General features: G+C 38.7%; 1 protein-coding gene across 3 annotated transcripts in view; it reads left to right on the forward strand.

Moving 5' to 3' along the window:
* The first annotated feature begins 841 nt into the window (after positions 1–841).
* LOC133647588 (glutaminase kidney isoform, mitochondrial-like) overlaps positions 842–25,233 on the forward strand; it is a 58,761-nt gene continuing 34,369 nt past the window's right edge. The window contains exons 1-7 of one of the 3 annotated variants that reach the window (XM_062043347.1): positions 842–1,158; positions 12,235–12,331; positions 12,423–12,541; positions 18,840–18,969; positions 19,043–19,122; positions 21,259–21,422; positions 21,651–21,709. In XM_062043347.1, the coding sequence (XP_061899331.1) occupies positions 932–1,158; positions 12,235–12,331; positions 12,423–12,541; positions 18,840–18,969; positions 19,043–19,122; positions 21,259–21,422; positions 21,651–21,709 (876 nt within the window). In that variant the 5' untranslated portion in view covers positions 842–931. Of the gene's footprint in view, positions 1,159–7,894; positions 7,929–12,234; positions 12,332–12,422; positions 12,542–18,839; positions 18,970–19,042; positions 19,123–21,258; positions 21,423–21,650; positions 21,710–25,233 lie in introns of those variants that run through there. The other 2 variants (XM_062043348.1, XM_062043349.1) reach the window with 2 other exon arrangements.

Consider the following 25,233-nt stretch of genomic DNA (forward strand, 5'->3'; position numbering starts at 1 on the left):
GGCGGGTTACATACACGAGATCCCGTCCATATAACCCGCTATAACTAGCTCGAGCTAGTAGCTAGTAGCTAGGAGCTAGCATAACAAACACCTAGGTGTTTGTTATGCTGGATTAATTTGTGGCATATTAAATATAAGCCTGGTTGTGTTGTGGCTAATAGAGTATATATATGTCTTGTGTTTATTTACTGTTTTAGTCATTCCCAGCTGAATATCAGGTCATCGCTTCCACTCCCCACTAGTCCTTCACTTGCATTTTCCTCATCCACAAATCTTTCATCCTCGCTCAAATTAATGGGAAAATTGTCGCTTTCTCGGTCCGAATCTCTCTCACTTCTGGCGGCCATCATTGTAAACAATAGGGAACTTTGCGGATATGTTCAATTGACTACGTCATGCTACTTCCGGTAGGGGCAAGCCTTTTTTTTTTTATCAGATACCAAAAGTTGCGATCTTTATCGTCGTTGTTTTATACTAAATCCTTTCAGCAAAAATATGGCAATATCGCGAAATGATCAAGTATGACACATAGAATAGATCTGCTATCCCCGTTTAAATAAAAACAAATTCATTTCAGTAGGCCTTTACCTCGGAGCGTCAGTAGCGTGGGTTGGATGATTGACAGTAAATCCAGCCAATTGGATTGCAAGTTTAGTTTTTTGGCGAACCAATCAAAATGAATGTAGGTTGTGACTTGTGAGGAGAACGCCTGCCGTTTAATGATTGACAGTTTATCCAGCCAATTGGATTGCAAGTTCTGTTTTTTTGGCGAACCAATCAAAATGGACGTAGGTTGTGCCTTGTGAGGAGAACGCCTACGGTGTTCATTCGCCGGGGAAACCGTTACTATCACGCTCCTCTCCTCCGTACGTCGCGATAATTTGCCCGATTCACGCTCCTGTTTTTCGGGGTCGGTTGACGGGGGGTTGAAATGTTACATTTACGGTCAAGGGCGCTGCTCAGGGAGATTTTACACGGCCAGCTGAAGCGACCTACGGCAGGCAGAGTCCACGCAGCACCTGCAGCCGGCTGCTGGTCGCCTTCCCCGGCCACGGGGAGAGCTTTCAACGGGCCGCTCGTCAGGCAGACCGGTGCCAGAAGCTTTTGCTCCAAAGCAGACGGACACAACGATGCCGCCAAAGAGTCTTCCATGGAGAAGTGAGTAAGCCGTGTAATGTCGACCATCATTGCAACAAAATGCAGGATTTAACGTCATTAATGGGAGACGAAGGGACCATTAATTTCAGCATCATAACTACTGAAAAGTAGGCAACATTACGGTTGTGTGTTGCTACAAACATTAGCTAAGCCCTTTTTAAAAAATGTTTATAGGAGAGTTTTTCATTGAGGTTCAATGGCGCTTGTTGTTAGCTACAGCTAGCTTGTGAGCTAACTACTGTACGTGGATTTGACAGCTCAGCTGACCAAGCTTTAATTGTAACGAGGGCGTGGGTTGTGTACCAGGTACCAGGTACCAGGTACCAGGTACCAGGTGCTATGGTATCTCAGAGATACCAGTCTGGTGTGCCGTGGGAGATTATCTCATTTCACCTATTTGGGTTAAAAATATGTTTTGCAAACCAGTAATTATAGTCTGCAAATGATGTGTTGTTGTTAAATGGTCGGTGCTGTTTAGAGCTCGGCAGAGTAACCGTGTAATACTCTTCCATATCAGTAGGTGGTAGCAGGTAGCTATTTGTTCTGTAGATGTCGGAAACAGCTGGAGGCAGTGTGCAGGTAAAAAGGTGTCTAACGCTTAAACCAAAAATAAACAAAAGGTGAGTGCCCCTAAGAAAAGGCATTGAAGCTTACGGAAGGCTGCGCAGAACGAAACTAAAACTGAACTGGCTACAAAGTAAACAAAAACCGAATGCTGGACGACAGCAAAGACTTACTGTGGAGCAATAATGGTTTAAAGTCATATCCAACAATTGCGACGACGACTTTTTACTGTCAACTGAGTTTCGTTTTTTAATGATTTCCGCTGGTGGTGTGCCTCCGGATTTTTTTCAACGCAAAAAATGTTCCTTGAAAAAGGTTGAAAAACACTGCTATAGAGGAATACGCCAACAAACCCCTAATTGTCAAGATCAATAGGATGCATCCATTAATAAACAAATATTTGGCATTAGCTCGTTCAGTGGCAGCAGGTAGCTAATTGCTTTGTAGACGTCGGGAACATGGTTTGTCATGATCACAATATGAAGACGACAGCGGGAGGCAGTGTGCAGGTAAAAAGGTTTCTAATGCTTAAACCAAAAATAAACAAAAGGTGAGTGCCCCTAAAAAAAAAAAAGGCATTGAAGCTTAGGGATGGCTATGCAGAACGAAACTGAAACTGAACTGGCTACAAAGTAAACAAAAACAGAATGCTGGACGACAGCAAAGACTTACTGTGGAGCAAAGACGCCGTCCACAATGTACATCCGAACATGACATGACAATCGACAATGTCCCCACAAAGAAGGATAAAAACAACTGAAAAAATGACAAAAAGCCACCAAAATAGGAGAGCAAGACAAGAACTAAAACACTACTCACAGGAAAACAGCTAAAAACTCAAAATAAGTCAGGGGGTGATGTGACAGGTGGTGACAGTGCACCTACTTTGAGACAAGAGCTATATTGATCCATGGTTAGTTATGGTTTAAAGTCATATCCAACAATTGGGACAACGACTTTTTACTGTCAACTGAGTTTCGTTTTTTTAATGATTTCTGCTGGTGGTGTGCCTCAGATTTTTTCAACGCAAAAAATGCGCCTGGGCTCAAAAAAGGTTGAAAAACACTGGTCTAGAGCTTGGCAGAGTAACTGTACAATACTCTTCCATATCAGTAGGTGGCAGCAGGTAGCTAATTGCTTTGTAGATGTCGGAAACAGTGGAATGCAGCGTGCAGGTAAAAATGTGTGCTTAAACCAAAAATAAACAAAAGGTGAGTGCCCCTAAGAAAAGGCATTGAAGCTTAGGGAAGGCTATGCAGAACGAAACTATAACTGAACTAGCTACAAAGTAAACAAAAACCGAATGCTGGACGACAGCAAAGACTTACTGTGGATCAAAGACGCTGTCCACAGTGTACATTCGAACATCAATCAATCAATGTTATTTATATAGCCCTAAATCACAAGTGTCTCAAAGGGCTGCACAAGCCACAACGACATCCGCGGTACAGAGCCCACATAAGGGCAAGGAAAAACTCACAACCCCAATGGCACGTCGATGTGAATGACTATGAGAAACCTTGGAGAGAACCGCATATGTGGGTAACGCCCCACCCCTCTAGGGGAGACCGGATGCAATGGACGTCGAGTGGGTCTGACATAATATTGTGAAAGTCCAGTCCATAGTGGATCTAACATAATAGTGAGAGTCCAGTCCATAGTGGATCTAACATAATAGTGAGACATGGCAATCATGACAAAACATGACATGACAATCAACAATGTCCCCACAAGGAAGGATGAAAACAACTGAAATATTGTTGATTGCTAAAACAAAGTAGATGCGGGAAATATCGCTCAAAGGAAGACATGAAACTGCTCCAGGAAAATACCCAAAAATTTGAAAAAGCCACCAAAAAAGGAGCGCAAGACAAGAAGTAAAACACTACACACAGGAAAACAGCAAACAAATCAAAATATGTCATAATGTGATGTGACAGGTGGTGACAGTGCACCTACTTTGAGACAAGATCTATATTGATGCATAGTTGGTTATGCTTTAAAGTCATACCCAACAATTGTGACAATGACTTTTACTGTCAACTGACTTTCGTTTTTTAATGATTTCCGCTGGTGGTGTGCCTGCGGATTTTTTCAACGCAAAAAATGTGCTTTGAAAAAGGTTGAAAAACACTGCTATAGAGGAATACGCCAACATTCCCCTAATTGTCAAGATCAATAGGATGCATCCATTAATAAACAAATATTTGGCATTAGCTGGTTTAGTGGCAGCTTGTAGCTAATTGCTTTGTAGACGCCGGGAACATGGTTTGTCATGATCACAATATGAAGACGACAGCGGGAGGCAGCGTGCAGGTAAAAAGGTTTCTAATGCTTAAACCAAAAATAAACATAAGGTGAGTGCCCCTAAGAAAAGGCATTGAAGCTTAGAGAAGGCTATGCAGAACGAAACTGAAACTGAACTGGCTACAAAGTAAACAAAAACAGAATGCTGGACGACAGCAAAGACTTACTGTGGAGCAAAGACGGCGTCCACAAAGTACATCCGGACATCAATCAATCAATGTTTATTTATATAGCCCTAAATCACAAGTGTCTCAAAGGGCTGCACAAGCCACAACGACATATTTTTTGTAGTTATCAACATTAAAATTGCACTTTGAACTTGTGTGCATTAAAAAAAATTTAAATCTCCACTGATGGCTGCTACACAAATCACACCACCGCTCTCATGTGTGCTCTACACTGCAAAAAGTCAGTGGTCAAAAACAAGAAAAAAAAAAAAAAAAATTAGGGGTATTTTATCTGAACTAAGCAAAATTATCTGCCAATAGAACAAGAAAATTTGGCTTGTCAAGACTTTCCAAAACAAGTAAAATTAGCTAACCTCAATGATCCCATATAAGTATATTCTCACTAATAACAACTGTACTACTATATGAGTACGTATTTTGTATTGTTTCATTGAAAATAAAACAGCAAAGTCCATTTTGGCTGTCATTCGTTTTAATTATAAGACACAATTGTGTCAAAATCATGATTTTTTTTTTCATGCTTGAAGCAGGAAATGATTACTTTAAAAAAGTAGTTTTATACTTGTGAGTGTTGATGACACAGCTTTGCAACAGTTGATATTCTAGTTTCAAGCATGTTTTACTCAATATAGGTCATCAAATCTCAGCAACAAGCTGTAATATCTTACTGAGATCATTTAGGACCAAAACCCTTAAAACAAGTAAAACACTCTAACATAAAATCTGCTTAGTGAGAAGAATTATCTTATCAGGCAGAAAATACCTTATTTGAGATATTTAATCTTACTTAGATTTCAGTTTTTGCAGTGTATGGCAACTGCTCATGTATTCAAAGTTCTGGGCACTCCATGCGGTTTGGATATAATTGATTTTTGTTAGTTGCAGTCATTAAACGATTATTCGAAGCAACACAATATATAAATTGAAGATTTTTTTTTTAAATCGAATTAATCGATTGAGTGGTTGCAGCCCTATTCATATCACACTTGTTCACGGTGACAAGTAAACATCAATAAAGTAGTTTTGAGTCTGCGGAACATCCCTGGATGAAAGGTGCGTGTAAAAATGACTGCAGGGATTGTATCTGCTAAGACATAAATGCTGTCTGGTTACTGGACACCCAAGGCTGTGATCCATCTAATGGGGGTTAAAATGTTTGTTGGATGTACCTCGCCTACGTAGTTTTTGCACATTTTTCTGTAGAAATGCCCGTGAGCTGGCACACTGCCCAGCACTCGTGTCTAAGAGGAGAAGATGAGTCACTACCAGTTTGATTTGTGCAACGCTGGATCTTGCTGGCTGCCAGGCTAGCGCCTTTTTTTATTTATTTTTTTAACCCAAAAACCCATTTGGTGCTATTACATTACCTTCACCCGTACAGTCTGTCACTCAAGGACAAAGGCAAGCGCTAATAAGGCCAGCTCCTGCTCCAGATGTTGCAGGTTTCCCACCTTTGACCTGCAGCTGCCTGGCAATCCTCATTATAGTGAAGTTTATTTAGGTCATATTTTTTGCAGCACTGCTATTGTTGCCAGTATCTCATATGTACTGTACTTTATTACCAGCCATATTTGTTGTATTAAATAGCTCAATTATTTTTTTACTGTATATACTGTGACTTGAAAAAGTATTCATACCCCTTGAGACCGAACCAATCATATTTTATCTGAACTTTATGTGAAAGGTCAACACAAAGCAGCCCAATTGTGAAGTAGAAGGCAAGTAATACAGTTGTCCCTGGTTGTTTTTACATTTTTAAAAGCATATTCTCCAATGTTTTGGGTCAAAATCAAGCATTTCAAGCATGAAAGGGCTACAACTAAAAATGTCAATACAACAGTAATATTGGCAACTACAGGAGACCAAACAAATCAGAGTGCTGTTCAGTATCCTGGCCACTGCAGTGTTTCCCATAAACTGCCAAGATACCTGTGGTGGTGGGGCGTGGCTATGGGCGTGGTCACCATGACATCATCAATTAATTTGCATAATTTACTACAATAAGTGGTATAAAATAACAATGATATGATTTTCTCTAAAAAGGCTCAAAGAATGTATACTTACTAATTAATAATAACAGTTTTGTTTTAAACGTCCATCCATCCATCCATTTTACAATATAATTACAACACTTTATGTACATATTTATATACAGATTTGAACAATAAGTTATTCACTGAAATATATTTGTTAATTGTGGTTCTTACAAAAAATATATCTTATAAAACATAAAAGCTAAAATGTCTCTTAAAGCTCTGCCCCTTTAATTAGTGCATACTAAATAATTTAACTTTAGCGTACTACTACAACCATATTATTTACCAGCAACATAAAGTGAAACAGAGGCAGAGGTGTCCTGCCACAGTCAGTAACAAATAAACAGAAAACAGTAGTGGTCAAATACAAATAAGGCAACAAGAGAAGTATCCTACACTTCTCTTTTGTAAAGTAAATCTGAACAGCCTATATGCGCATCTACATCAACTATATGATTTGCCTGAGAAGCTGGACAGGACAAAAAAAAAAAAATCTATTTGTGTAATTCTTTCGTGGCGGGCCGTCACAAATAAATGAATGTGTGGGAAACACTCTACTGATTGGCTTAGCCTCAGGCAGCGTTACTAATATTTTTTTTGAATTAAAAAAATGTAAAGGTGAGTTAAGGGTGTTATTTCATGTGGAGAGGAGCGTCATAGTGTTGAAAAACATTTTATAAAAGGTCGTAAACATTTTTTTTAAGGCTCTAGCTATGAAAATATTTTATTCATAATTAAGGATTCCTTTGTGCAAATTTATCCCGGTCATTATCAGAACCAATTAACAGCAAAAAACAAGGGACAGCTCCACATGATTTTTTTTCTTTTTTAATATATATATTTTTTTTTTTTACAAATTAAAAACTGAAAAGTAAATTCAATCGAAATTCTGAAACCCGTGGTTCACAAAAGCGCTCCAAATAATCCGACTGAGTTTTTGCAAAGAAAAATACAATAGAATAGAGTTTTATTTGTCATTATTACAGTGAACAGGTTCAAAGAACAACGAAATTGGAGTAAAATGGGCAACAACTTAGTCTTTAGATGTGATGTGCAAAGCGGTTAGGGACATAAAGGAAAAGCTGCACTTGTCAGTTTTTGTTTGTAAAAAAAAAAAAACACTGAAATACTTTTGCTTCTTCTTTACAGTTGTGTGCTGCTTTTGTGTTTGTCTTTCAGATAAAATCCCAATAAAATATATTTGTCGTAATGTGACAGAATGTAGAAAAGTTCAAGAGGTATCAATACTTGTTCAACTGTAGATTTGAGCAAGTTCTACCTGAATGTTGTCAGTTTTGCATATTGTCACAAATCAATAATATTTCCTCTGCACATTCTCTCCCTCATGTTGATCTACTTGCTTTACATTGTAAGTATCTTTCTATGGTTATTTTTTTTTGTAGTTTTTTTCCCCCTCAGTAGAAGTAGTCCTCCTCTCTCACCATTTCCTTTTAAATTGACCCCACTTCCTCTTTTCATGGCTAACCCACAAATGCTCAACAGTAGGTTATAATCTTTTGAGTGCAGTCAGTTCTGGTATTTAACTTCTAGTCGGGTCATTACTGCTGCTGAATCTCTCCAAAGGGAACCTCTCTCACATCTCAACGTGTCCAAAGTGTCTCCCAGCGGCCAGCTAAAAAGGCTTTGCCTCTCTGAACACACTGGCCTGTGTCATGTGAGCAGACAGCCTTGTGTAAATCCAATCCGATGTTGATTTGAAACATAGCTGAGTGTCCGAACGTTGCCCTCCTGACCTAACCAACATTCCTTGGTGCTACAAGTACCAGCCAGGTCCAGCCATAAGGCGCATCCGTTCTTCTCAGGACATTTCACTATACTTCAGTGTTTTGTGCTGCTTTAAAAACAATTATAACTCCCAAGTACAGCGGTGCCTTGGTTTTTGTTATGTTCCGTATTTGTTGGACCATAAGTCACACTGGATTATAATAATAATAATAATAATAATTAGGGATGTCCGATAATATCGGCCTGCCGATATTATCGGCCGATAAATGCGTTAAAATGTAATATCGGAAATTATCGGTATCGGTTTTTTTATTATCTGTATCGTGTTTTTTTTGTTTTTTTTTGTTTTTATTTTTTTTTTATTAAATCAACATAAAAAACACAAGATACACTTACAATTAGTGCACCAACCCAAAAAAACCTCCCTCCCCCCCATTTCTTTCTGTTATCAATATTCTGGTTCCTACATTATATATCAATATATATCAATTCAGTCTGCAAGGGATACAGTCCGTAAGCACACATGATTGTGCGTGCTGCTGGTTCACTAATAGTACTAACCTTTAACAGTTAATTTGACTAATTTTCATTAATTACTAGTTTCTATGTAACTGTTTTTATATTGTTTTACTTTCTTTTTTATTCAAGAAAATGTTTTTAATTTAGTTATCTTATTTAATTTTTTTTTTTTTTAAGTACCTTATCTTCACCATACATGGTTGTCCAAATTAGGCATAATAATGTGTTAATTCCACGACTGCATATATCGGTTGATGTCGGTATCGGTTGATATAGGTATCGGTAATTAAAGAGTTGGACAATATCGTAATATCGGATATCGGCAAAAAGCCATTATCGGACATCCCTAATAATAATAATGGATTACATTTGTAACGCACTTTACATTTGATAAAATCTCAAAGTGCTACAAAGTATAAAAAAAATAGAAAGTTATAATATATAATAGAAAATTAAAATAGAAATGAAAACATGAGAAACACTAGGTAAAACAGAAACGTAGATAAAAATAGAAATAAAAGCATGAAAGCACTGGATAAAACAGATAGGCAAGCAGTAGGGGTGTAACGGTACGTGTATTTGTATTGAACAGTTTCGGTACGGGGGTTTCGGTTCGGTTCGGAGGTGTACCGAACGAGTTTCCACACGGACATATTAAGTAGCGTAACGCACGTTGTGTAAACGATGCACACCGAGGCACAACACACGGCATGCTAGCAGCTAACGGGCGACCATGCGTCCTCTTTTCACCGGACATGTCCTCTTTTGCGGAGCTGTCAGGGCGGAGTTTCTTAAATGCCTCAAATGTCCGGCATTTTGAGTTAGGGTTGCGTGTATTTTCAACGTACTTTCAGGGTTAGGAAGGGGTTAAAAACAAAACAAATTGTGCGCGCAGCAGCATTGGTGAGGGAGGGACAGAGACAGAGAGAGCGAGAGAGTTATGATAAACGCGCATGCGTCGCCAGGCTCTGCTTTTTATCCATAGATTTATCACATTTAATTTTTTATTATCTATAGCAGGGGTGTCAAAAGTGTGCCCCGGAGGCCATTTGCGGCCCACAGCTAATGTTTTAAAGGCCCACGGCACATTCTAAAAATACTATTAAAATAAACAAAAACATAACAAAAGTGAAATAAAAAAGCTTAAAGGTGAAATGTAATTTAGAAAAAGTTGCAATGTTGACTAATAAAACAAAGCTGTTTTTTTTCTTTCAAACTGTCATTGCTCAAAACATAATATTGAATCAAAATCAATGTTATTATGAATTATTGACCTATCCAAGGTTCCCATTACTTCACATCAAATATTCCAATAAGAAAAATAACATTGGTGGAAGATTTTGCAAATTTGGTAAATAAATAACCCAAAAATGTATATTTTGTTGTTTTCTTACTGTACCGAAAATGAACCGAACCGTGACCTCTAAACCGAGGTACGTACCGAACCAACATTTTTGTGTACCGTTACACCCCTAGCAAGCAGTAAACAAGAAGGCAGAGGAATTAGATAAAAGCTGTGCTAAAAAGGTGGGTTTTTAGTCCCTTCTTAAAACGGTCGACCGACTGTGGCGCTCTAAGATGGTCGGGGAGAACGTTCCAGAGTTTGGGTGCGGTCGAGCATAAAGCCCTCATAAGGCGCATTAAAGGGGTCATATAATGATTTTCTTTCTACCTTTATAACACATTTCCTTGTGGTCTACATCACACGTAATGGTGGCTCTTTGGTCAAAATGTTGCATAGATTATGTTTTACTAGGGGTGTAACGGTACACAAAAATTTCGGTTCGGTACGTACCTCGGTTTAGAGGTCACGGTTAGGTTCATTTTCGGTACAGTAAGAAAACAACAAAATATACATTTTTGGGTTATTTATTTACCAAATTTGCAAAATCTTCCACCAAAAATATTTTTCTTAGTGGAATATTTGATGTGAAGTAATTGGAACCTTGGATAGGTCAATAATTCATAATAACATTGATTTTGATTCAATATTATGTTTTGAGCAATGACAGTTTGAAAGAAAAAAAAAACAGCTTTGTTTTATTAGTCAACATTGCAACTTTTTCTAAATTACATTTAACCTTTAAGCTTTTTTATTTCACTTTTGTTATGTTTTTGTTTATTTTAATAGTATTTTTAGAATGTGCCGTGGGCCTTTAAAACATTAGCTGTGGGCCGCAAATGGCCTCCGGGGCACACTTTTGACACCCCTGCTATAGATTAAATCTGATAATTCTATGGATAAAAAGCAGAGCCTGGCGACGCATGCACGTTTATCATAACTCTCTCTGTCTCTGCCCCTCCCTCACCAATGCTGCTGCGTGCACAATTTGTTTTGTTTTTAACCCCTTCTTAACCCTGAACGTACATTGAAAATACACGCAACCTGACAGCGACGCAAAAGAGGACATGTCCGGTGAAAAGAGGACGTATGGTCAGTCTATCCTAGCCCGGTCGTTGCTAGTATGCCGTGTGTTGTGCCTCGGTGTGCATTGTTTACAAAACGTGCGTTACGCTACTTAATATGTCCGTGTGGAAACTCGTTCAGTACACCTCCAAACCATACTTGCCAACCCTCCCGTTTTTAGCGGGAGAATCTCGGTATTCAGCGCCTCTCCCGACAACCTCCCGGCAGAGATTTTCTCCCGACAAACTCCCGGTATTCAGCCGGAGCTGGAGGCCACGCCCCCTCCAGCTCAATGCGGACCTGAGACTGAGTGGGGACAGCCTGTTCTCATGTCCGCTTTCCCACAATATAAACAGCTTGCCTGCCCAATGACGTGATAACATCTAGGGCTTTTAGAGAGTAGAGTGCACAACTGCGCACACAACAAGGAGACGAAGCAGAAGAACGAGGAAATTACAGACATGGCGACGCCGTCGACGAGCAAGATGAAGAAATACGCTTGCAAGTTCCAAAACGAATGGAAACAAGAATTTCAGTTCATCCAGGACAGTTCAAAGGGGAAGGTGTATGTTGCTTGTAAATTTTGTAGAACAGACTTCTCCATTGAACACGGTGGCCGAAATGATATACTCATCATGAACGGAGAAGTTAAACAGGACAATACTGCCATCTAATGGATAGCCACCGGAACACTGAAATTCAAGTATTTATTTTATTTATATGTAAATAAAAAAATAAAAAAATATATATATATATATATATATATATATATATATATATATATATATATATATATATATATATATATATATATATATATATATATATATATATATATATATATATATATATATATATATATATATATGAAATACTCGAGTTGGTGAATTCTAGCTGTAAATAACCACGCCCCCTACCCCCCACCTCCCGATATTGGAGGTCTCAAGGTTGGCAAGTATGCTCCAAACCGAACCGAAACCCCCGTACCGAAACGGTTCAATACAAATACACGTACCGTTACACCCCTAATAGCAAGTCTACTGACAGTAATAGGTTACAATATAACCGTCCGCTACTTTGTTTTAGAAATGACAAGAGCAATGAATGAATGCCCCACAACAAGAGGATAGAGAAAAAGTGAGGTAGCATCGTCACTATATCATGTCGGCCACCGGCAGTGGACCTGACTCACTCCCTGGCTGGTACTCTAGCAATAACCCGTGCACATGCAGCAATGTGCAATGTTTGGAGTCGGTAGCATTTTTCTGCATGTCTCACGTGTCGTCTCAACTGTGTGTGTTTCGTGCAGGAGAAGAAAGGCAGGCGTTCTGCCTAGCTTGGAGGACCTGCTCTTTTACACAATAGCTGAAGGCCAAGAGAAGATCCCAGCACACAAATTTACCACAGTGAGTTTTCTACCAAAATAATTTGATCCTAATGAAGCTTTCTTTTTTCTTTTCTTTTTGTCCACCTTGCTATCTTCTCCACTCTCATTAGGCTCTCAAAGCCACAGGGCTTCGCACAGGAGACCCCAGGCTCAAAGAATGTATGGAGATGCTGAAGGTCACCTTGAAAACCACCTCAGATGGTGCCCTGGACAAACATCTTTTCAAAAAGTATGTGTTTGCGATTACAACTATAGGTTCAATTTTCTAGGTTTTTTTTAACCATTAAGTGCTTGTAATGCTGCCTCATGTGAATTATTCAGCATTGCGTCCTCACTTTAGTTTGTCCCCTGGCTTTTGCTCAGGTTCTGATCGTGCTGGACTTCAGCACACATCCTGAGAGCAGGCAAAACAGTCAAGTGCAAAGTAACCCCCAACTGATGCCAGACTTTAGGATGGTGGCTTGCTGAGCCAGGGCATGTGACAGCTCACTCCTGACACTTCTGCTACTGGCAGTGATCCATTGCCTGCCGGGGTTGTTTTTTTTGTTTTTGTTTTTTTAGTTTAGCCTCTGCAGGAAGCACATGAGCAGCGTGTGGAGTGTAGCGTGCGTTTCCCTCGCAGGGATCCCACGCTACAGGGATTATAAGGGAGTGATGCCAGAGAGATAGCTTAGCCACAAACAGACGCTACAACCCTGCCGACTTGTTTTCTTCTAAATGGGAGCAGTATGGACGTAACTTAACCCTTGTGTAATGTTCATATTGTTGTTACTCAGCCAGTGTTTGTGGGTCTGATGGACCCGTTGCATTTTGTGGCTTTTAATGCCTCACAATCCAACACTTTTATGTTAAAATACTGAACAGCCGTTTACCTTATCCCAATAAACATCTGTTCAGTATTTTAACATAAAAATGTTTGATTGTGAGGCATTAAAAGCCACAAAATGCAACGGGTCCATCAGACCCACAAATGCTGGCTGAGTAACAACAATATGAACGTTGCACAGAACATTTCTCTGCCAGTTTCTGCATCCCACAGGGATTCTTCTTTTGTGTTTCTGCACCTGCGGTTCCCACTCAAGGTTGCAACATTGTTTGTCAACACTGTCCAGTGTTTCTCACACATTCATTTATTTGTGGCGGGCCGCCACGAAAGAATTACGTCCGCCACAAATTTTAAAAAATAAAAATAAAAATGAAAATGTTTTTATTTTTTTTTTATTTTTTTGTCCTGTCCAGCTTCTCAGGCAAATCATATAGTTGATGTAAATGCCCATATAAGCTGTTCAGATTTACTTTACAAAAGAGAAGTGTAGGATACTTCTCTTGTTGCCTTATTTGTATTTGACCACTACTGTTTTCTGTTTATTTGTTACTGACTGTGGCAGGACACCTCTGCCTCTGTTTCACTTTATGTTGCTGGTAAATAATATGGTTGTAGTAGTAGGCTAAAGTTAAATTATTTAGTATGCACTAATTAAAGGGGCAGAGCTTTAAGAGACATTTTAGCTTTTATATTTTATAAGATATATTTTTTGTAAGAACCACAATTAATAAATATATTTCAGTGAATAACTTATTGTTCAAATCTGTATATAAATATGTACATAAAGTGTTGTAATTATATTGTAAAATGGATGGATGGATGGATGGATGGACGTTTAAAACAAAACTGTTATTATTAATTAGTAAGTATAAATTTTTTGAGCCTTTTTAGAGAAAATCATATCAGTGTAGTAAATTATGCAAATTACTTGATGTCATGGTGACCATGCCCATAGCCACGCCCATAGCCACGCCCCCACCGCCACAGGTATCTTGGCAGTTTATGGGAAACACTGCTGTCTGCTCTCATTTTGTCCCACATTTGACCCTCTAATGTTCTGTGTACCTACACTCTGTCCTCCTCCTGTCTAGGCCTGCTGTGTGTGTGTGTGTGTGTGTGTGTGTGTGTGTGTGTGTGTGTGTGTGGTACACAGAACATCAATTTCCACACTTCTATTAGCCCCGGGTCCAGTGGACCCGGACATCTTATATGTAATAGAAATGTGTAGGGGGGGGGTGTATGGTGTGTGGTCATTAAATATGTATTCTGATATATGTTCTTCACAGAAAATGAGCCAAAGCCAGTGAGTCTCAGTTTGAAAAATGTATTAATTGTATCATTTTTCTTTTAATAAAAAATGAAATTGGGTCCCACAGACCCGAACACCACACAAGGGAGGGTCAGGGGGGGACATGTCCCCCTGCACTTTTTCAAAAGGCAGTTTTTGTCCCGTCCAAAAATGTCACTCTAATGAATAGATTGAAAAACTTGTGCCACCGGTCAGACTGAAACTTGTCCCTTTTAGCTCATTGATTGGCTTTTTGGGACTGCCAATGTGACAGTGATTGACAGCATGCCGCTGTTGACTAATCAGCGGTCAGATGCGAGATAAGAGCGGCTTGCGATCATTCACAGAAGAGAGATATTTGCGATAGATATAATTTAATAATGTTTGCTGTTTTGAACTGGTGTACACGAGTATAGAGGCGACTTGAGGCTGTAAAAAAATAAAAAAAAGAGCGAGCCTCTCAAGGTGCCTCCACTGTTTGTAGAAATAATGTAACATCGATTATGTCACTCACAACGGCACAAGCAGATGAGATGTGTTGTGGGTGTATGGATTGTTCCTGCTAGTTTTAGCTTTGTAGTTTAGTTGGCGTTTCAAGTGGCTGTATCGACATTGTTGACGTCAGGACGGCTGGCGTTTAAGTGTAAATGAGCGCTACCGGACTCATTATTTTCCAAAACAAAGGTTTCTTCTCCTCACCATGACAACATTTCATCAACATTGGCCAATTCTATCAACTCTGTCCGAGGTTACGTGAACCCAGAAATCATATGCCTTACTTCTTCTATTGAGTTTAGTGATTACTGATTAGGCATGCCGGTACTAGCACCGTGTCAAATTAAAAAGAGCAACCATGGTGAGATGCCAAACTTCTAGCAGGCGTGCCCTTTTTTTCACTCATTCGCTCCTCATCTGTTTCACCGTCACAAGCTTCGGAATTTGCATGCACGTTGCACGGCCCATTAATCGTTTTATTTCTATTATAATATGTTCATATTAGTCAGAAGCCAAAATCGAAATCAATACTAAATGAGCCATTTGTAATAATTTAATGTCAAGTTGTCATTAAATGATATGTCAAAAGGCATTAATTAATCACAGTGTTTCCCACACATTCATTTATTTGTGGCGGCCCGCCACAAAAGAATTTCGTCCGCCACAAATAAAAAAATAAATAAAATAAAATAAAATATAAAAATAAATTAAAAAAAACATTTTTTTTTTTTTTTTTTGTCCCGTCCAGCTTCTCAGGCAAATCATATAGTAGATGTAGATGCCCATATCGGCTGTTCAGATTTACTTTACAAAAGAGAAGTGTAGGATACTTCTCTTGTTGCCTTATTTGTATTTGACTTTATTAAATGTATTTATATTAGAAACACAACATGTGTATATAACAAAGGGTGCAAAGTCTGCAGGCAGTAGGAAACACATGGTTAAGTGTAGGGAGTAAAACTGATGGCAGTCTCAAGTTCAAGATTTTTGGAGCTCTTTGTTCAGTGGATCAGATGTTTGATGAAGCTCTGTGTCTATCTACCACCACTACTGTTTTCTGTTTATTTGTTACTGACTGGCAGGACACCTCTGCCTCTGTTTCACTTTATGTTGCTGGTAAATAATATGGTTGTACTGGTAGGCTAAAGTTACATTATTTAGTATGCATTAATTAAAGGGGCAGAGCTTTGTGAGACATTTTAGCTTTTATATTTTATAAGATATATTTTTGTAAGAACCACAATTAATAAATATATTTCAGTGAATAACTTATTGTTCAAATCTGTATATAAATATGTACATAAAGTGTTGTAATTATATTGTAAAATGGATGGATGGATGTCCGTTTAAAACAAAACTGTTATTATTAATTAGTAAGTAAACATTTTTTTAGCCTTTTTAGAGAAAATCATATCATTGTAGTAAATTATGCAAATTACTTGATGATGTCATGATGACCACGCCCATAGCCACGCCCCCACCGCCACAGGTATCTTGGCAGTTTATGGGAAACACTGAATCATGTTGTTTTCGAATACCTTTATAACTGATAACAGTAGTTCAGCCGGGATATGCTCATTTCAAAATTAAATTTACAGCCCCGAAATCCTATTGTTTTCATTTCGATGAAACAAATTAGGAAGTGTGTGAGTGTGTTACATCCAGGTTGCCAGTTACGCACCGCCACCTTCGTCTAGCTACTGCCACTGGTAATGTTACTAAACATGTCAGACCTTAGTCAATCTAAAAGACGTCGTCGAGATTCTCAACTTATTCATGACAAAACCAGGAACATAACAAGGATTTGTATCGGGGATGCCTTTGAAAGATGGAGACGATTGAAATTGGAGAATATTTTTTAATCTGATGCCAAATTTGTTAATTTCCTCCTTGATAGGTACTTCAGGCATTTACCTTTTCTTATTACTTCTAATAAATGGAAATGGACATTTCTTATATTACTATATTGTCCAATACAGTCTATGATCTTGTCTAACAAAACTACTATGTTTGTGCAACGAATGCTTAGTGTGATGGTGCTTAGGTCCTAATGTAATGCTTAGCATGCTAGCCTAGTCAATGACACATCGACATATAGGCTAACAGGGGTAAATATATGCCCGTTAGCCTGTTTGTCGATGTGTCATCCAACTGACAGGTTTTATTTGTCGAAAATTAATTTTTCCCTATTTGGATATGGGTAGTGTCAGTGCCTATTTCCTTCTCAATATGCTGATACGCTGAGGAAATGGGTTCCAACATTAGCACGGCTGTCATCATGGCAATGTGAAACCTATGGAGACAGCCAAATCACATGATAAAATAACTCCTCATTCGTGTAGCCTTGGTAAAATGTCTCCTCTTTAGTTTTGGGCGTACATTAGGCTGCTAAGTGTGCTCTACTCATTTTCACCAGTATAACCATTGCTAGAGTTGGTTTTAGTCTTTGTTTTCTGATAGTACTGACAATAACTATATGATTGCCATTTGTTGGGATATTGTACGCAGGCATGACGTACTTCTTCCGGAAAATAGCCTAATTTCTGTGTAAAATGTGTTGGTTAGAGATTTGTTATTGTCTATTCCGCTATTATGGTCCCAACACCTTAACCCCTAGTAAGAGGCAGTGGAAGTTTGAAGTTCCTTGGAGTATCCCAGTCGATCGAGTTGGATTCGGCTGCGTATCTGGCAACCTCAGTCAGGGAAAAAGGGAGAGGACTACAGAATTTTGACCGTGATTGCAGTACCTTCTCTGGCCACATTATTACATATGGCTCCTTTTTAAAATTTGATTAATTGTCCAAACCTATGTGAGCCTCTACTAGCAGTGTTTCCCATACACTGCCAAGATACCTGTGGCGATGGGGGCGTGGCTATGGGCGTGGTCACCATGACATCATCAAGTAATTTGCATAATTTACTACAATGATATGATTTTCTCTAAAAAGGCTCAAAACATTTATACTTACTAATTGATAATAACAGTTTTGTTTTAAACGTCCATCCATCCATTTTACAATATAATTACAACACTTTATGTACATATTTATATACAGATTTGAACAATAAGTTATTCACTGAAATATATTTATTAATTGTGGTTCTTACAAAAAATATATCTTATAAAATATAAAAGCTAAAATGTCTCTTAAAGCTCTGCCCCTTTAACTAGTGCATACTAAATAATTTAACTTTAGCCTACTACTACAACCATATTATTTACCAGCAACATAAAGTGAAACAGAGGCAGAGGTGTCCTGCCACAGTCAGTAACAAATAAACAGAAAACAGTAGTGGTCAAATACAAATAAGGCAAAAAGAGAAGAATTCTACACTTCTCTTTTGTAAAGTAAATCTGAACAGCCGATATGGGCATCTACATCAACTATATGATTTGTCTGAGAAGCTGGACATTTTTTAAATTTGTGGCAGACGTAATTCTTTCATGGCGGGCCGCAACAAATAAATGAATGTGTGGGAAACACTGACTAGGCTATCACTATTGCCTTTCTAGGCTACCTTTTTGTAAATGACTTCACCGAAGTAGAAACAAAGACCGATTTTCTGTGCTTATTTGAGGACATTTTACTGTTTACTGGTTGTTTGCACAAGTAAACGCGCTGCAGGACTGCGTATATCTGAGCCTTGTATTGGACCGATATCAATATTGGATTGGAACACCACTGGTTGTGACAATATATCGTAAAAACAAAGAAAAGCCAAACAGTTGTTTTTAAATGCTCATTGACCTGAAATCTCATGACTGCTCTTGGGACGATTTTGAGAGGCATATGTATCCCGAAAACCTTAGTCATACTCTGAGTAGCACAACTGCCAGAGCAGTCCACTTCCACAGTACATTACATGTATCATTTGTAACATTCATCTAATATTTAATGTTTTTTTTTTTTCGTGCAGATGTGTTCAGAGCAACATAGTTCTGCTCACTCAAGCCTTCCGAAAGAAGTTTGTTATCCCAGACTTTCAGCCCTTCTGCAGGCATATGGATGAGCTCTACGAAAATGCCAAGAACCTCTCTGGAGGACAGGCGAGTGACAACACAAATACTGCACCGGTTTAGTGGATTCATTCTGATGTGTCATGGAAAATTGTTGCTGCAGGTGGCCGACTACATTCCCCAACTGTCACGCTTCAGCCCAGACTTGTGGGCCGTATCGCTGTGCACCGTGGACGGTCAGAGGTAATATCGTCATACATACATACAGACAGTACAGTATGGATACCCGATATTTGTGGGGGTTACCTTCCAAGATGGCAAACCAATACCCAGTAAAAGTCCTAAAAATGTATATTGATCAATCAATCAATCTCTTATTATCCTTGTCATAATAACATCAGTTATACACCTCAACAAAATGTAGTTGGAGGATAACAACTGCATAGTTAAGTGCAGTCAATGCAGCTTCATAGTCTTCTGGTACAGTAGTTTTTGAAGCATTTAATAGGAGAAAGGTGGGGTGGCGTTAACAGTCAGATTACTGAGGAGTGTTATGTTGATCCTTCAGAAATGCAATGTCCAGGGCACAGTTATTAAGGTGATGGGGAGTGAGGTGTTAAAGGCCTACTGAAATGAAATTTTGTTATTTAAACGGGGATAGCAGATCCATTCTATGTGTTATACTTGATCATTTCGCTATATTGCCATATTTTTGCTGAAAGGATTTAGTAGAGAACATCGACGATAAAGTTCGCAACTTTTGGTCGCTGATAAAAAAAGCCTTGCCTGTACCGGAAGTAGCGTGACGTCACAGGTTGTGGAGCGCCTCACATCTGCACATTGTTTACAATCATGGCCAGCAGCAGCGAGAGCGATTCGGACCGAGAAAGCGACGATTACCCCATTAATTTGAGCGAGGATGAAAGATTCGTGGATGAGGAAAGTGAGAGTGAAGGATTAGAGGGCAGTGGAAGCGATTCAGATAGGGAAGATGCTGTGGGAGGCGGGTGGGACCTGATATTCAGCTGGGAATGACTAAAACAGTAAATAAACACAAGACATATATATACTCTATTAGCCACAACACAACCAGGCTTATATTTAATATGCCACAAATTAATCCGCATAACAAACGCCTCCCCCCTCCCGTCCATATAACCCACCAATACAAATCAAACACCCTCACAACACACTCAATCCCACAGCCCAAAGTACCGTTCACCTTCGTAAAGTTCATACAGCACATATATTTCCCCAAAGTTACGTACGTGACATGCACATAGCGGCACGCACGTACGGGCAAGCGATCAAATAATTGAAAGACAAAGCAGTACTCCGGTAGCGCGTCTGCTATCCAACTCAAAGTCCTCCTGGTTGTGTTGCTGCAGCCAGCCGCTAATACACCGATCCCACCTACAGCTTTCTTCTTTGCTGTCTCCATTGTTCATTAGACAAATTGCAAAAGATTCACCAACACGGATGTCCAGAATACTGTGGAATTTTGCGATGAAAACAGACGACTTAATAGCTGGCCACAATGGTGTCCCAATATGTCCGCACGATCCGTGACGTCACGCGCAAACGTCATCATACCGAGACGTTTTCAGCAGAATATTTTGCGGGAAATTTAAAATTGCACTTTACTAATCTAACCCAGCCGTAATGGCATGTGTTGCAATGTTAAGATTTCATCATTGATATATAAACTATCAGACTGCGTGGTCGGTAGTAGTGGCTTTCAGTAAGCCTTTAAGGTGAAATAAACTTTGATTAATGATTGACATGGGCAGAAAAATGGTAGGCTGTTTAGCGTCTTCACAGACTGAGTATACAGACTGTAAGACATTCTGGTGGTCCTGGCGCAAATAGACCTGTACTTTTTCTATAAAATCTGTGCCAGTCAAAAAAGAAGTGCTCCGTTAACAGTTACTTAAATATTTAATCGCATTAGTTGACTTCAGGTCCATATAGGTTCACCAGTTAGTGATTTCTGCTTTATAAGAAGCTTCCCACTGTTATTAAACACGTGTTGATTGTAGTTTTATACTTCCCAAACAATTACAGGCATACGTACAGTTTACAGTTTTTGTAACACCGCGTCTTGTCAAAGCAACTACTGTACTTGCTGGAAAATTCTGAGTGAATTGACTTAGGAGATAATCCCCTTGCAGCACTGCTTTATTTATCTAAATAAGAAATGGTTTGATTGTGCAATGCAAGTGACAATAAAACATTGATTTACAATTTAAAGGAGAGAAATTTGTGAATATGCGGAGTCACCCATTTCAAACCTTGAGAAGGTGGGGGTCTACTGTACCGTTGTCCATAACTACTCTCAACATTGCGCCACCACTTACAGTATTTATGTCTCTAATCCAGGCACACGGTTGGCGACACCAAGGTTCCCTTCTGTCTGCAGTCCTGCGTCAAGCCGCTGAAATACGCCATCGCTGTACACGACCACGGAACTGATTATGTGCACCGATTCATTGGCAAAGAACCCAGCGGCCTGCGATTCAACAAGCTCTTTTTGAATGACGACGGTAAGGAAGAGCAGTTGTTCACTTCCACCTGAAAGAGAAGCTGTCTCTGGCCTCGTTGCCATAGAAGCAGTATAAAATATTGATGAGAGGTTGTGTCCCAGCAGCAATGGTGTGACGAGACTCCACCTGAGAAACAGCTAATGGACGATATTGTAGTTGTGATATGTTTTCAGGCTTCTGTGTGTAAAGGAGAGATTTCTGTGTGAGACTTAAGGCTGTGTGTTGCAGATAAACCACACAACCCCATGGTGAATGCCGGTGCCATTGTGTGTACCTCTCTCATTAAGGTAAAAACATGCAACAACTTGTTTAACTGAATTCAGTTGATCATGTTGGCACACATAACTCATATGAATCATCAGATGTGTGCAACAGGGCCAGATTAAGGTTATAATCTTGCTGAAAGGGGATTTGGTGGGAAGAAGCATAACCGGGACACTGTGCATGCGCACTCATTGAAACATCAGAGAGGTCACCTTCCTTGACTTGTATGGAACTATACAATACTGCCCTCTGCTGGATTTCCTCAAAATGTAATAAAAAAGGGTTAGAGTTAACATAGTGACTGAAACAGACAAAGTAATGTGTAAATAATAGGGGTGTAACGGTACACAGACATTTCGGTTCGGTACGTACCTCGGTTTAGAGGTCACGGTTCGGTGCATTTTCGGTACAGTAAGAAAACAACAAAATATACATTTTTGGGTTATTTATTTACCAAATTTGCAAAATCTTCCACCAAAAATATTTTTCTTAGTGGAATATTTGATGTGAAGTAATGGAAACCTTGTATAGGTCAATAATTCATAATAACATTGATTTTGATTCAATATTATGTTTTGAGCAATGACAGTTTGAAAGAAGAAAAACAGCTTTGTTTTATTAGTCAACATTGCAACTTTTTCTAAATTACATTTCACCTTTAAGCTTTTTTATTTCACTTTTGTTATGTTTTTGTTTATTTTAATAGTATTTTTAGAATGTGTCGTGGGCCTTTAAAACATTAGCTGTGGGCCGCAAATGGCCTCCGGGGCACACTTGACACCCCTGCTATAGATAATAAAAAATTAAATGTGATAAATCTATGGATAAAAAGCAGAGCCTGACGACGCATGCGCGTTTATCATAACTCTCTCTCTCTCTCTCTCTCTGTCTCTGCCCCTCCCTCATCAATGCTGCTGCGCGCACAATTTGTTTGGTTTTTAACCCCTTCTCAACCCTGAACATACATTGAAAATACATGCAACCCTAACTCAAAATGCCGGACATTTGAGGCATTTAAGAAACTCCGCCCTGACAGCTCCGCAAAAGAGGACATGTCCGGTGAAAAGAGGACGTACGGTCAGTCTATCGTAGCCCGTTAGCTGCTAGCATGCCGTGTGTTGTGCATCGGTGTGCATTGTTTACACAACGTGCGTTACGCTACTTAATATGTCCGTGTGGAAACTCATTCGGTACATCTCCGAACCGAACCGGAACCCCCGTACCGAAAACGGTTCAATACAAATACACGTACCGTTACACCCCTAGTAAATAATGTCAATAACTAGATCAGGGGTCACCAACCTTTTTGAAACCAAGAGCTACTTCTTGGGTACTGATTAATGCGAAGGGCTACCAGTTTGATACACACTTAAATAAATTGCCAGAAATAGCCAATTTGCTCAATTTACCTTTAACTCTATGTTATTATTAATAATTAATTATATTTACACTTAATTGAACGGTTTAAAAGAGAAGAAAACACGTAAAAAATGACAATTAAATTTTGAAACATAGTTTATCTTCAATTTCGACTCTTTAAAATTCAAAATTCAACCGAAAAAAAGAAGAGAAAAACTTTAAAAAAGAATTTATGGAACATCATTAGCAATTTTTCCTGATTAAGATTAATTTTAGAATTTTGATGACATGTTTTAAATAGGTTAAAATCCAATCTGCACTTTGTTAGAATATATAACAAATTGGACCAAGCTATATTTCTAACAAAGACAAATCATTATTTCTTCTAGATTTTCCAGAACAAAAATTTTAAAAGAAATTCAAAAGACCTTGAAATAAGATTTAAATTTGATTCTACAGATTTTCTAGATTTGCCAGAATATTTTTTTTGAATTTTAATCATAAGTTTGAAGAAATATTTCACAAATATTCTTCGTCGACAAAACAGAAGCTAAAATGAAGAATTAAATTAAAATGTATTTGTTATTCTTTACAATAAAAAAAAAAAAATACTTGAACATTGATTTAAATTGTCAGGAAAGAAGAGGAAGAAATTCAAAAGGTAAAAAGGTATATGTGTTTAAAAATCCTAAAATAATTTTTAAGGTTGTATTTTTTCTCTAAAATTGTCTTTCTGAAAGTTATAAGAAGCAAAGTAAAAAAAATAATGAATTTATTTAAACAAGTGAAGACCAAGTCTTTAAAATATTTTCTTGAATTTTCAAATTCTATTTGAGTTTTGTCTCTCTTAGAATTAAAAATGTCGGGCAAAGCGAGACCAGCTTGCTAGTAAATAAATACAATTTAAAAAATAGAGGCAGCTCACTGGTAAGTGCTGCTATTTGAGCTATTTTTAGAACAGGCCAGCGGGCTACACATCTGGGGCCGTACTTATCAAGCTTCTTAGAATTACTCCTAAGAAGTCTGCTAAGAGTTGACTTAAGAGTAAATAAATTCTTCGCTGAAAGCTGCACTTAAAAGTTAGTTATCAAGCGTCTTACTCACACTTTCAGCGAAGTGTAGGACTGAATCTTAAGTGTCGCACTCAGAGCTGAATTACGACATTACTATGTGCCGTAAACGGAATTTTAGGTGACGTCATTTCTGTGTCCATAGAAATGACCAATCACGGAAGGGAATCCGTTGTCTAAGAATAAAGAAATATCTTGGAAATATTTAAGTGGACAATGGGAGTGTATATTTTGACAATAAACTGCAAAATAATACAAAACAAACTAGTCCCCGCCGGCACTCACGCTACCGCTCCCTCTCTTCTGTCGCCCACACACTCACTGACGTCACTCACCTCACGGCCACACACATACGCTACTGTCATAACATTTTCTTTCCAATTCATTAATTAGGCAACTAATTTGAAACTGGTGTGGGTGGCTCTATATATACGAGCCCACTGCAGCCACATGCAGAAATCAACAAGGAATCAAAAAGTATTAAATCTGTGACAAAAATAATATCCGCTCTGTCTAAACGATACCGTTTGATCAGCTGCTCGTCATCAAAAAAAAAAAAAACATTGTTCCGTTCCCTGAACGTTCGCGCACGTCTCTCTCGCCTCAGTGCCATCCCCTGCTGGCAACTCCTAACCACTTAAGACACCTCTGAAGGTCTCTTAAATATCGTGGAGAGTAGGAGTGATTCTTAGACTTAAGAACGTTGATAAAAAGCTTTTATTCTTAAGTTTGAGAGTAGGACTAAATTTCGCAAATTCTCAGGACTTAAGTGTAAAATGGCACTCTAAGAAGCTTGATAAGTACGGCCCCTGGTCCTTACGGGCTACCTGGTGCCCGCGGGCACCGCGTTGGTGACCCCTGAACTAGATGAACCATCTGTGGCTGTAAAGTGAACACTAGTAAGGTTGTAAATACTGTACAGAGTAGGCTAACCCATATGGTTCCTCTGGATGTGAACACAAGTTGTAATTACTGTAGTGACTAAATAACATCGTGACTGAAACAGACATAGTGATTCATTTGGATGAATGGGGTATGTCAACTCTGGTCATTTTTCAATTAAACACTAAAACATCTTTAAATGGTGCTTTTTTTTTTGTGCAAATTTTTGCATGTTT

Source organism: Entelurus aequoreus, linkage group LG01, assembly GCF_033978785.1.
Source record: "Entelurus aequoreus isolate RoL-2023_Sb linkage group LG01, RoL_Eaeq_v1.1, whole genome shotgun sequence".
NCBI lineage: Eukaryota > Metazoa > Chordata > Actinopteri > Syngnathiformes > Syngnathidae > Entelurus > Entelurus aequoreus.